This window comes from Apteryx mantelli, chromosome 9, assembly GCF_036417845.1.
Source record: "Apteryx mantelli isolate bAptMan1 chromosome 9, bAptMan1.hap1, whole genome shotgun sequence".
NCBI lineage: Eukaryota > Metazoa > Chordata > Aves > Apterygiformes > Apterygidae > Apteryx > Apteryx mantelli.
The window spans coordinates 16,377,726-16,390,757 of NC_089986.1; the positions used below are offsets into that span (position 1 = coordinate 16,377,726).

At 36.3% G+C, this 13,032-nt stretch overlaps 1 protein-coding gene across 6 annotated transcripts in view; it reads left to right on the forward strand.

Annotated features, from left to right (window-relative positions):
• DLG1 (discs large MAGUK scaffold protein 1) overlaps positions 1-13,032 on the forward strand; it is a 176,774-nt gene that overhangs the window by 138,946 nt on the left and 24,796 nt on the right. For all 6 annotated transcript variants that reach the window (XM_067301829.1, XM_067301830.1, XM_067301831.1 and 3 more), the window contains one exon: positions 4,804-4,918. In XM_067301829.1, coding sequence (XP_067157930.1) covers positions 4,804-4,918 — 115 coding nt within the window. The remainder of the gene's footprint in view (positions 1-4,803; positions 4,919-13,032) is intronic.

Consider the following 13,032-nt stretch of genomic DNA (forward strand, 5'->3'; position numbering starts at 1 on the left):
CTTACTTACTTGGTTAGTGTGAGATAAGCGTTGAGCTAAGATTGGCTCTTTTGATCTTACCTAGTACTTCTGCTTTTATGTTATGTTAGCTGAGGGGTTTCTTACTAAGTCATTTATGCCTGGTATAGCCATTATGTTAAGTCTTTCATTAGTATAGATTTGATACTGCTGTGCAGTTTCTTTGCATCTTTTTTGGTGTTTAATAAGCAGTAAGGTATTACTGAAGAGATTAAAAACATAGAGGTGTACAGAAAAGTTTGGGGTTTTTCTGTAAAATGAAATGAAGTTGTATTTTATATGGATCACAGTTCTGGTGCAAGTCTCAGATATAGGATTCTAGTCTTGCTACCAGCTGCTGGCTATCAGTGTTCCCCTTCTGTAGAGCACATATAGCAGAGCAGCTGTGGCCACTCTTCTGCCTGCTATCCTGCAACTACTTTTCTACATTTCATAAACTACCAGATGACATCACTGTTCTTTTCTTTAATGGAAGGTGCTGAAGACAACTGATATCCAACTCTTCCCAATCAGAGAGAGATATGACCTCTTCCAGACAGATAGCAGAACTCACACTTTGCTTCATCATGCCCAAGCTGAACCATGTCTAATTAGGCAATGTGCCCATTTGTCAACAGGGATGGGTGCTGATCCTCTGGGTATCACACTGGTACTGGTTTTCTGATGCTATCAAGAGTCTTGTTGTTGTCTAATTTTCCATTTCCAGCATTAGTTTCAGTTCTGCTGTGTTTAATATCAAACTCTCCAGGACTTTAAAGAAGAAAATCCTGCCTGCTTTTTGGCTCCAAACTCAGTTATTGTTTGAGGTGTGTGTCCATCCTGTTTTTTCCAAGAACTTGTCTAACAGGAGCACATATCAAATTCTCAGCTTGTTCTACATCAATAAATTTTAAAGGGACTCACCACATTCCATCTGCACAGAGTTGTTTTAAGCTTCTCCTAAATATGGCATTTCTTGGTACCCCTTTTTCTTGAGCAACCTTCTAAGTCACAGCCCATTAGTTTCCTTCTTTGCTTTCCTGGTATGCCAGGAGTGCCTCTGTAGAAATTATTCTCCTCCTTACTGTTATAGATTTCCCTGTCTCTTATTCAGCACTTTCTCTCATCAGACCTCCTGAGAAGTAATTGAATTACTCTGGAAAACAGCAGCAGCAGCAACCTGAAGATAATATGTAGGATGAAGTAGAACTAAGCAGTAGTAAGCAATAGCTTTCCCTATAAATGCTGTTTTACCCACTGCATCAGAGGAAATCTCTGATTCTTCCAATAGATGAGACATGGCTTTCTTAACAGAAATTTGCAATCTCTTCTGACAGTTGGTGCAAAGAACTGCAGATATTTTAAAATGTTGAACAGGCTGCAGCCCAAGAAAATGCTTGGATTATCTAATGTTTTCCATGCTTTCCTTTCATACAGGAAAAAAATGTCAGAATGGATTTCTTATGTCAGAAATCCATGCTACATTCTTGTAGTATGCTTAGAACTTAGCACTTTAATCTTAAAAAAAAAAAAAAAAAAAAAAAAAAAAAAAAAAGATGTGAAAGACTTAAAAGATCCTTGCTCGGGTGAAATGCAATTCTTTACCATGACAGTTAAGTTCACATTTGCATGATAGAGCTTTCCTGGCAGCCAGTCTGAAAACTTCCGCAGGAACCAGATAACTTTTGTAGACCCAACCGCCTCCAGCTCCCGATAAAAGATATATTGCTTTGACAGTAACTTCTTTAGTGAACAGAGCAGTGTAACCATGTAAAACAAACTACAAAGGCTTCTGGAGGTCTTCACAAATGCAAGCTTGTCTGTATCGCTCTCCTGAGAGATAATGTGCAAAGAAAGGTGAACCTTACCAGTGTTGATGTGACTGATGTCATTTACTCCCTACTGCAGAAAATTCAGAGCTGCAATGAAATGTGCTGCTTAAGAACTTTTATAGAATAGAATTATTGTGGTTTTGCTAATAGTGATCTGGCAAAGCCAGAAGGAAAATGAAGTGTAGCCAATATTGCCGGAAAAAAAAGTCACTGCAGGGAATTAAATTCTGGTCTTCTGAGTCCCAGAGTAAAACCCAAACCATCTGGCTAGCTGCGTTCCAAAATGAGCAGACTTCTCCATGATAGGTTCACGTATTGTTTTGGTTTTTTGTGGTCAGTAAGCAGAGTGAAATTAAGACAAGCACTTGCAAAAACGTATGTGTATCTGTGCATGTGAGAAATGAAGGAGAGTATCTACTGCAGAATCAATAGAATTTTTTTTTCCGGTTATGTAAGCTGCACTGGGAGTGGGAAGCCATTAACATTCTGCCTTGTTTGCTAACTGAGGTTATTTGTTGTTTGATTAGAACAGATTAAGAATTTTGGGGCAAACTATGTTTTAGTCAGAAAATACCAGTACGTCAAAAAGTAAAGATTTTGCTTGTAATACACTGGTTTGAATTACTTTCAGTGAATTTATAAGTGAAAAATTGCTAAAGGTCCTATCCACAATAAACACAATTGACCATGCTTAGGGCCTTAGAAAACCTCAGTCTAATCGTAAGGACTAGCACTACCTTCTCCCTTACCGTAGGCATCAGGCTTCTAGCTGTTCTGTAATGTGCGTGCATCTTGTTTGGGAAAAGACTAGGGAAAAGAGGAGAAGTGGTTTTTGCCTCGCCTGTCCTACCTGCATGAAAATTTTTTGTATGTCTAATTTGTTCCTGTATGGAGATGATATTTTGGTATCTGTCTCCTGATAAGCAAATAGCTTGCTTTGTTGTCATTTTAAGATGCAGTTGTATTCCATTTAGTCATTGTTATGCAACTTTCAGCTGTGAAAGGGAGGTGACAACTGTTAAGCAGGGCTATAATATGAACATGCACATTTGTACAAATTAACTGGAGGTGTGCAAAGTGCTGTCTGAAATCCTGTTCAGATTATTTTTCATAAAAAGAGAGTGTCTGTCTCTGAGGATTAACAGTCTAAATAATTAAGACCACTACAGTAAAATGAAGTGACTTGCCCAAGGCCACGCAGTGCAGCAGTAGCAAGGTAGGAACAGAATGTATTCTCTCTGCATCTAGGCCCTTCTTCTAAGGGATATTGTGTTCTAAAAATTGTCATTTTCTCACTTACCTCTTGGAATACCATCCTGTCATCTTGAATTCTTCTGCTATTAGTGATAGCATCAATAGTGGCGGGAATGATGTTTTTGTTTTTCTTCTCAGCTTCATCAGTCTGGATTAGTGCTGGTATAAATTATTTCATCTGGACTTTATTTGTACAGAGGCATTTGATGATATTTGAAAAACTAAGGTACTATCTTAAAAACTACTAGCTTTTGGTTTTGAAGCACCAAAAGTCAGGACAACTGAATAAACTGTTCATATTGTCATAATCTGGATACGGTTAATTGTAACTGTTACTGCTAGGAAGTTAGATTTATAGTTAAGTTGATGAATAAAATGGTACACCAGAAACTAGTCCATAGCATGCCCTTCTATAACTTATGTAATTTTTTTTTTTTCTTCCTCTCCGGTTAATCTACAAGTCTTGGTGGTCATTGTCTGAGTCTGTGGAGAGAAAGTACTACAAAATGTGATATGATCAATCATTCATGGTATTTAACATGACTATTAAAGGAACCTTAGTTTAAAAATTTTCTTAAGATTTTTGCATTTTAAAGCCCTCTTTCAGCCTTACATTTCCTGAGTAAATGTGATGCCCACGGGGAATGAGGGTGCAGCTAGGAAGAACAGCAAAAACGGATCCAGTTGAGCAGCTGCTTGTTGCACACACCCAGGCTCTCCCAATGTTGACTTGTTATAATCTTGCATCACGTGGTCTCCTGGAGAAGGTGGGGGCTGTAGAGGGTTTTTTAACTAGAAAGCTTTTAGAAGTAGATCTATTGATCCTAAAGTCCAAACTAGTCAACTGAAGGAAGAATTTACTTGTGTTGAGTTCATATGTTATGCTGACAGCATGTAAGTACCTCCCTTCAGGAAATGTTTTTCTTGAAGAAGCTCTTACTATTTTACTGCTTGTCTTTGTGTATAAAATCAAATGCATTTAGCTTAGTTTTATTAGTACACAGTGCTGCTTAAGAACACAATCCATTTTTCCAGGATTAGCACTCTACATAATTATGTAAAAGGAGTTTGAATGTCTAATGCTGTTTACAGATGGATCGAGACTTGTGCCAGAATCCTGCATTTTTATCCTTTCTTAAGATCCCTTGGGAATATTGTCTTATTCAGAAAATGTTTTGCGTATTTCCCACCTGGTATTACTAAATTCTTTATCCAATAAGTCCAAAATATCTATTCAGTGCTGTTTTTCAGACTCTTAACTCCCACTTTTTGTATTTAAAATACATAATTCTTTGTGATAAACATGTATTTCAAATACATGTTCTGCTGTTTTCTTTTGTAATGAGGTGAAATGTATCTATATCAGTCTTTTTATTACAATGAAAATTATAACTGTAAGCTAAATTGTTTTAATTAGAAAAAAATTAGCTATTGTAAACTATAGATTGAAAAACATGAAGTCTTTAATGGATATTTTGCTGAGTTTTTGCTTTGTCTCATCAGTTCTTTCAAATTCTAGTTCAGTTAATGTTGATAAATGTAAAAAAACTTTTTTTAAATTACAAAAGACAGTGCTTAATAAAAGCATTGGGTTTTGAAAGTTTTTGTTGCATTAAAAAGCAGTAACAAATGTTTGTTTTCTTAGGTTTTCAACATTTGTGTGAATAATATAATTGCTGAAATTCAGGGGAATTAATTGCAGCATTTCTCTTTCTTACAGAATACAGTCGTTTTGAAGCTAAAATACATGATTTACGGGAGCAAATGATGAACAGTAGCATTAGTTCAGGATCAGGATCTTTGCGAACCAGCCAGAAGAGATCCCTATATGTCAGGTAGTCATCTTTTTCGCCACATTATGTCCTGTCTCTCAGTAATAATAACACTTCAGCATATTAATATTTTTTCTTTTTAAGTCAGAGTAAATGAAGTTTTAACAATTTGCTTAGTTCAGTTTGTGTCTTTGGTTGTCTTCATATTCTAACCTTTGTTTAGTTCATCAGTTCACATTTATAATCTCCCCTTACTTACACTTTTAGATTTCCAGTTTATTTCCTTCAACTGGATTTAGTTGTATTTCCAGCTTGTATTAACAAATATTATGTCTATAACTGATAGCATTTTGTTTGCATAATTTCCATGACAACCAAGAGAGCAAATGCATGGGGGGGGGGAAGCCTTTAATATGAATATTCCTCATTAATTTATTCATACAGAATTAAGCATAAAGGAGGCTAGAAGGAAGTGGAACTATAAAGGAGCACGAAGCAATTAAAAAATAGCTTCCCCAGAAACTTGTGGCATGATACAGCTCATTAATATGCAACCTAACTCCTATATCAGTTATCATGTACTAATAATGCATAACATTTGAAGTATGGAATGTGGGTAAAAGGATTGCATTCTTAACAACAGATTTTTTTTTTGAGTTATATTGTTAATATATGGTATATGAATATATTAATATATGATTTTGTTCTTCAGTAACACATTTCTATTGAGTAATTATATTTAAAAGGGTTTAAAATGACTATTTTAACTATCATTAATAAAATTTAAAGTAAGCAAACTACCATATAATTACAGCATTTTACACACAAAAAGTGAGTCGTTTACTCCTAGTTTAGTTCCCTGAACCTGCTCGCTTCTGGTTTGGGTAAGGGCCAGCGTTTAGCCTCATGGAAGAGGCTGGACCATGTTAGCAGTGGAGGTAAGACCTCAGCAGCACTGGTGTTAGATTGGTTTAAAAATTTGTAGGACCTCACTGTTTGGCTTACTGGCTAAAATCTTGGGCTGAGATGCTGTTGACTTTTCCCACTGAGAGAGCTGCCTCAAACAGCTCCTGCTTCCCGGCTGTGCTTTGAGCTGTTTACAGGGCCAGGCAGTGAAACGAATCAGAAAACTGAGCCAGATTAAGTATGTGTAATGTATCCCTGTGCAGCTGTGCAAGCAGGGCGCCTTCCGCAAGAGGGGGCAGCCCAAGGTGCGAAGGAACTGCTTTTGCTGGTGTTGCCATCCCAAGAAATGCTGGTGAAAATTTAGTCTTACTGTGAATAGCGGAAACCTGCTCAAAGCATTGACTGTTTTTTAGTCTGTTCTTCCTTTTTGTAATTCTTAAGCTTCTGCTTTTCAGCTGGTCAGACTTGCAAGAAAATAATCTTTTTAAAGTCACATTCAATTTTTTTTAAATATTTTCTTTTTACTTCTGTAATATAAATATTCAGTGCAGCAGTTGAAACTGACTTCATTATTTTAGAAGCCAACAGAGGGATTTGAATGTAGAAGGAGAATTTTTAAGAATGTACTTAACACAGTATCTCCAGTTAATGGAAGACCGAAGTGCTGTGATTTCACCATTATGCTTCCTGTTTCCCAGCTTTCCTTCCAACGCACATTCTTGACCTGCTTTTGGGTTTGGGCAGGTCCAGAATAAACCAGTTTAGAAAACTGTTATCAACCCACAAGAAAGTGGGGTGTTTCACAGAAATCACCTCCCACTGGTACACTGTGCAGCCACACAAACTCTGCTGCTGGTACTAGGGAGTGTGTCTTGTGGTTAGAAGGGACGGTGGTAACAGCAGCTCAGATTTAGATTGATTTAGGCAGTTATGGGATTTTGCCTTGATTCTTTTAGTCCTGATCAGCTTCTGTGAATCTACTAAGCAAAGGTACTCTGGTTAAACAAAATATTGCTTGAGGTCTAGGGTGTTGGCAGTGACACTTGGTCAATGTGTAATTTAAAAAGCCATTAGATATATGTTACTTCCAAAGAAGTAGAAAGAACAGTCCTCTTGAGGCTGTACAGCAGCTCAGGGGCCATTTCACAGCTTTGTTTTGCTGCTGAGGAAATCGCTGTTGATTCCTCATATACCTTGCCCCTTCTCTTACCTCTTCTCTGTGAAAACTTCATATATATTATACCCCTGCCACCCTGGTAGTGTAAACACTTTGTGAGGGCTCCCAGAATATTGCTTCATCTTTCCCAGGAGAACCATAGTGTTTTGTTTCTGTCCCCCTCTATATTTGTATACCATGCAGTGATTTCTTTCTTGTTTGATCTAGGCCATAGCTTTGAGAGAAGCACCCAGTCTCCATGCAGATACTGCCAGTGATGGGCACTATACCTCAAAGCTTTGAGTTGAATGTTTGTTAGGTGTTCAAAATCACTGCTGTACTGCACTTGAGTCTTGGGACAGCGTACTTTGGTATGCTGTCCCAAAGAGTCTTCTATTAAATGTCTCATCTCATGCAAAGAGAGACTGACTAAAGAACCCTTTAGCCTACTCCCTCCTCAATGGTATGATTAGAGGTGACTGTGTTATTCCCCCCATAAGCAGCCAAGTAACTGAAACGTATGCGCACTTTTGGCATGCTCGAGTCCTGTAGAAAACTCCTTAGCTTGAATCACCATTCCTTTGGATTTCTTTAGTTTTCCATGTTTTGTTTTGGGTGGTTGGATTCCTCTCCAGATTCAGAAAGGGTGTTTGTAAATGTGAGTACCAAAACCAAAGCATTTCACTAACGTGAAATACAAGAGTAATTAAGAAGGGATTTTAGCTCTGCTGTCACTATGCAGATATGTGAATGTCACTTCTATTCATATAGCCAGTGATCACATTTGGGCAATGGGAGGTAACATTCAGCTGGATATCCAGTATGTTCCCACATCTTTTTGAGAGTTATTGCTTTGCTAGTGGAATGACCCCCATTATTTTTGTTGTTGTTGCATAGAAGGTTTTACATTTGGTATGCTGAAGCACGTATTTGCTCAAATCCAGTTTACAAAATGATCTTGACTGCACAATATTGGTGACACTTCCCCTTCACTCTCACTTTCCCAAGCTTTGTATATTGTGCAGATATTACCACTGATTTTTGTATTATTTCTTTCCAAAACATCCTGTTAGAAATAATATTGTTAGAAGTCTAACTGTTCTGAAGACCCACTCAATGAAGTGAAACCAGAAAGTCCAGACTGCTACCATAAAATGATATTTACATTAACCATGAATATATGGTATTGATATTGTTTAGCTCATGGTACTATATCTATTGAGTTATGGGAAAGGAAGCAAGTTTTATGCAAGGCATTTACCTGAGTAATTGCATCCATACTCAGGAAAGACTCAGTCATGTGCAACCTATTTCTGAAGGCTTTCAAGCAAAGGTAATTACTCATATACAGTTTCTTTTTAGATTGACTGTAGCTTGTAACCCTTATGTACCAATATGTTATTTTAGTAGCTTTATCTGGTTTCCATTTTTGGAGAGTTGACATTTTTGCACCTTGTTTGCCTTAAATGTGATTTCTTCCCCCCCCCCCCCCAATTTAAGTCTCCAGGGATAAATGCCTTAAATATTAAAGATAAGTACTTAATATCAGTTATTCTTGTCTTAAAATTTCCCCAGGCAAGTATATGTATGGACATTATGGTGAGAGATATCTCCTTTCCATAATCCCAAGATTTATCACTTTAGTCCTCATCATATAACTAAGCCTAACAAATTTTAAATGCTTTTACTTTGCTTGGTTAACTGTAGCTTGATTACCTTCTAAACTGCTTACATTCATGTTTACACGTTGATCTGGTATTTTAAGCCACTGACAAGTTTTCTTGTGTTTATGTAGTTTTTATTCCAGTGATTGTTATCTGTAAATGATTGAGGATAGGCTTTTGACTTTGCCAACTGCAGAAAATACAGCTTTCTCCAGCCTGTTGGCAGAAGCCTTGTGGAGACTGGCGATTCCATTTTCAAGAAAGGTTTTGAGATTTGGGAATCAGTTTTGTTAGAAGTCAGAATGAAAATTTAAAATGCAAGAATTCCCTGTGCAAAGGGCTTTCCCACACATCCCTTTTCAGAGAGTGCTGCTAGGTCTTTTGAGCTCTGCTCTTGTCACCATGCCACTAGAAGGGCTGCCAGAGACTGGTGGGCAAGTTGGTAGACACAAGGCGGATTCACATCTATTCTATCTGATTTCGACCTCACTGAAATAAGAGGTTTTATGAGTCTTTGCACATATTGGTAGATATTGACAGAACATAATAGTTACCCCAGTTGTTCCTTATCTTAAGCCACTTTGGTATGATCATTCTGCATTTTTAATTTAGCCAATTTCAGTAACTAAAGATAACCTTCTTCTGTAATATTTGGTTTTGGATGTGCCTTAAAGGATTTGAATTATATAACATAGTGCTGAGTTGAATTTTAAGTGGTAAATCCAACTGTAAAATGTTTATAGGCATTCAACTGCAATGGTAGAAAACCAGTTAAATAAAATACTCCCTGTCTTGTGTAATAATCTGTGGTGATTTCTCAAAATCATGGTAGCAACAGCAAACAAAATCAGATACATCACTGAGTTTCCATAACTGAAACATGATACCTTTATGAAGTAGTCTGTTTGTAAACTGTATTTTGAGGGTGTTATGTAATGTTAGGGAAAAGACGATTGTATTTCACTGAAGATACAACTTAAAGTGGCAGATTTTTCTTCTTAATTGCATAGATCTCAATACATGATAAATAGCAATATAACAAACAGTCCTTGGAGGACAATATAAATATGGCAACTCAGCAGCAACTCTTAATTTGCACTTCTAATTCTCTGTCTCTCCATTGACTAACTAAGATGCACTAAGTTCACGTCCTTCTGTTTTTTTTATAATTCTTTTGATCTTTATTCTAAGAGTAGAGACATTTTCTTGTTGAATGTTTCTATTCTTGCATCTGAGCTCTATCTATATGCTCTCTTCCTTCAGCTGCAAATTCATAAAGTACATATGAAAAAGTGAGATTCAGTCATGGTATATCAAGTTTTTTGATGGTATGTTGTCAGGGAGTAAATTTTTTCCATATTTTATCTCATATTCTATGTCAAATCTCAGTCTGTGCAATGTGTTTAGTATTCAAATATGAAAATTATGTTCATCTCTGCATTTTTGTAACCAGCATGACACATTACAAATTTAAACAATGATGCTGATTTCTGCTTGAATGAGAATAGAAGGTGATGACATCTCCAAGTGGAAGAAACTTCACAATTGTGAAATCATTAGGAAATTTTAACTAGATCCATTGAAAAATAAGGACTGGTATTACCAGTGTGCCTGAAATGTGCACTCACCTGGAGGAGGTGTACAATTGTGCATCTCTACATAGTTCTGATGCTTCAAACATCTAGTTTCAAACCACTTTCCCAAAAAATCAGGGAAAAAGAGAAATTCGTTTTTAAGTTGACCCATTTTATTCTAAAATGGTAAGATTAGTTCACGTTCCACAAAATATGTCATAGGGATACTTCTGCTGTTGCAGCGATTCACTTGTTCCTTTGTTCAGCATAAATACCCTACAATAAGAAATGCTTCAGGAAAACTTAATCAAAAATCTATGGTATTGAAAGAAATAAACATGAGCAGGTAAAAAAAATATTCTGGAAAATTTGGCAATATTAACACACAGCCATTAAATTCTTGGTTTTAAAGCAAAAGCATTCATGAAACTTGTTGATCTAACTTAACTTCATTTTCTGTAGACTTATAACTGGAGGCATCCACTTACCTCTTCTCATGCTGTTTTGCTGCTGAGTAATACAGGGTGAAATAAAAAGAAGGGATTTAATACTTTCCCTAAAATAATTTTTAGGACTTCTCATTTAAATTAAATAGAACTTAATGATAGGGTGAATATTGTGAAAGAGCATCCAAAGCAATGTTAATCAGGAATGCCAAATTTATTTTTAAAGAAATTTGTGTTTGTGTTTATAACTTACATGAAATAAAGGTATATGTGGTATTGCTATTCTGTAATAAGTCTCCATACAGGGAGTTGATCAAAACCAGATATTTTAAATACTTTTGTGTAGATAAACATGTAGTCTTAGGTGTGAAATTAGTTCCCATTTGATGACTTTCCAGGCATATGGAAAAAGCCATCTGTATATAAACAGTTGGAATGGAAAAAGAATTTTGTTAATTATTTGTCATTTGGCTGATTTATCTGATTGTTACCGGTTTCTGGTATTTCTATAATTTTTAGCTGCATAATTTTGTCACTACTGTGTGACGTCCTAATTCATATTTATCTGCTTTTATTTTTCCCCCCCCAATAAAATTGTTTTTCTTGCAGTGACCTCGACAGAGCAAATGTATTTGATGAAACTGCCTTTCATTATGCAAAACCTAACTGTGTAACTGCTTATCTAGTTGAAAGAGCATATGTTTCTAATATTAAGTGCTTTTTATCCTTTTGTGTCCTTTTGACATTTCACTCTTGTATAATTTTCTTATCTTTTCATGCAGTAAACACAGGGAGTAATGCTTTTTGGCGCAGAGCGGTACTCTTACAAGTTTATATTGAAACTAATCTTAAAAGCAGTGCTGGGAGAAATCATTGCTTGAATGCCAACAGAAAAACCTCATGAAATAATTAGTTTTCATGATGCATTAAATTTCAGTGAAATGAAAATGCAGTGAAAAACTTTTCACACTTCTTGTGACCCCCAAAAGACATAGGATCACAACCAACTCTGATTCTGCAGTAAACTGTATGCTAATATGTAAAGGTGAATTGATCTGACTGAAAATGTTTGAATGTCTCAGTCTAACCATATAATTTTTGTTGGTTATGAACAAATACAGTCTCAATCCAAAGGAATATACTCAGTGCTTTAGAAAGGCAAAATTCACAAAACTAAAATACAGTTTGGTGCAAACATAGTCATGACTTACCAGGTACTTGCATGTGTAAAAGAAATTCGGAGAATCTGAAAGTCTAGGAGGAAAAAGTACATAAGACCAGTGTTTGGGAGGAAGAAATTAAACAAACTTGGAGAAGAAAGACACCGTTTTATCATTTTAATCATAGCGTAATGATCTATTGACACACCTTTCCTAAGGTTAGGTGGGCTTGATATCAAGTCCCTAAATCCAGATAGGATGTCATTTAGAAGGTGTCACTGCCAAAGCTCACAGATGAAATAATGATTTAAGGATTTTTTGGCCTTAGTCATATACGCACTTCTCACTTTAAAATCTGTTTATATACCTGTTTCAAAGATAAAAATAACACTCCCTTATAAGGTATGATTTTTAGGAGCATCTCTTATGGTTGCAGAGTTTTGTTTAAAAAAAAAAAAGTTCCTGTCATATTCATTTCCACACCCTCACAAAACTTGCCATTGTGCTGGGACAAACGTGCTGTAGATCTCCTCAGGGAACTGATCCAGATTTAAAATAATCCAGTGCAGAGAAAAAAATTAATTTTAACCCAGATTAGTTCCCCAGTATGCCTCACCATGTGCCTTTCCAGACAGTTGTGCTATCATAACTAAAAAGGAAGCAGTAGAAGGCCTGAATGAATGTGGCTGTGGATAAGGGGGAACTTGCAGAAACCAACCTTGCTAGCAAAAGGGATGGTAATAAAAGAGTAGCCAAGCAGCTGGTGCACAGGTATTGCTAGTGCCCGTTATTTGGAAATGGAGTCTGGCCTTAGAAAATTATGAGATTCTCTAAGAAATGGTAGGAACTCTTCCAAAAGAATGCACGTAGGGTTATCTACAGTTGCCTTCTGATACGGACAGTAGGGACTAAGCTGTGTTCAGTTCATGTTTCTCTGCTTTTTTCCTGCAACCCTGTGGGCAAGAGATTGACTTTTGTTTTAAATGGAAACAGTAATTTTTTTTTATTATTTACTAAAATAATTCTAACTTATGATTTGATATAAATTGGCAAATGCTACAGAACTTCTGACAATAGTGTATACTTCAAATACTTTACTTCTCCCCCTGCTGCCCTGCCCAGGCTCACATCTAACTTTCTCTATGCAAAGTACCCATTTAAATTGCAGAAGGCATCTATTCCTGTTGACTTTCTGCAAAGTACTAGCGTTTTGCTCTGGACCAAGTTTGTTGTTCTTGTTTATTAAAACATACTTGTACATAGTATGTGTA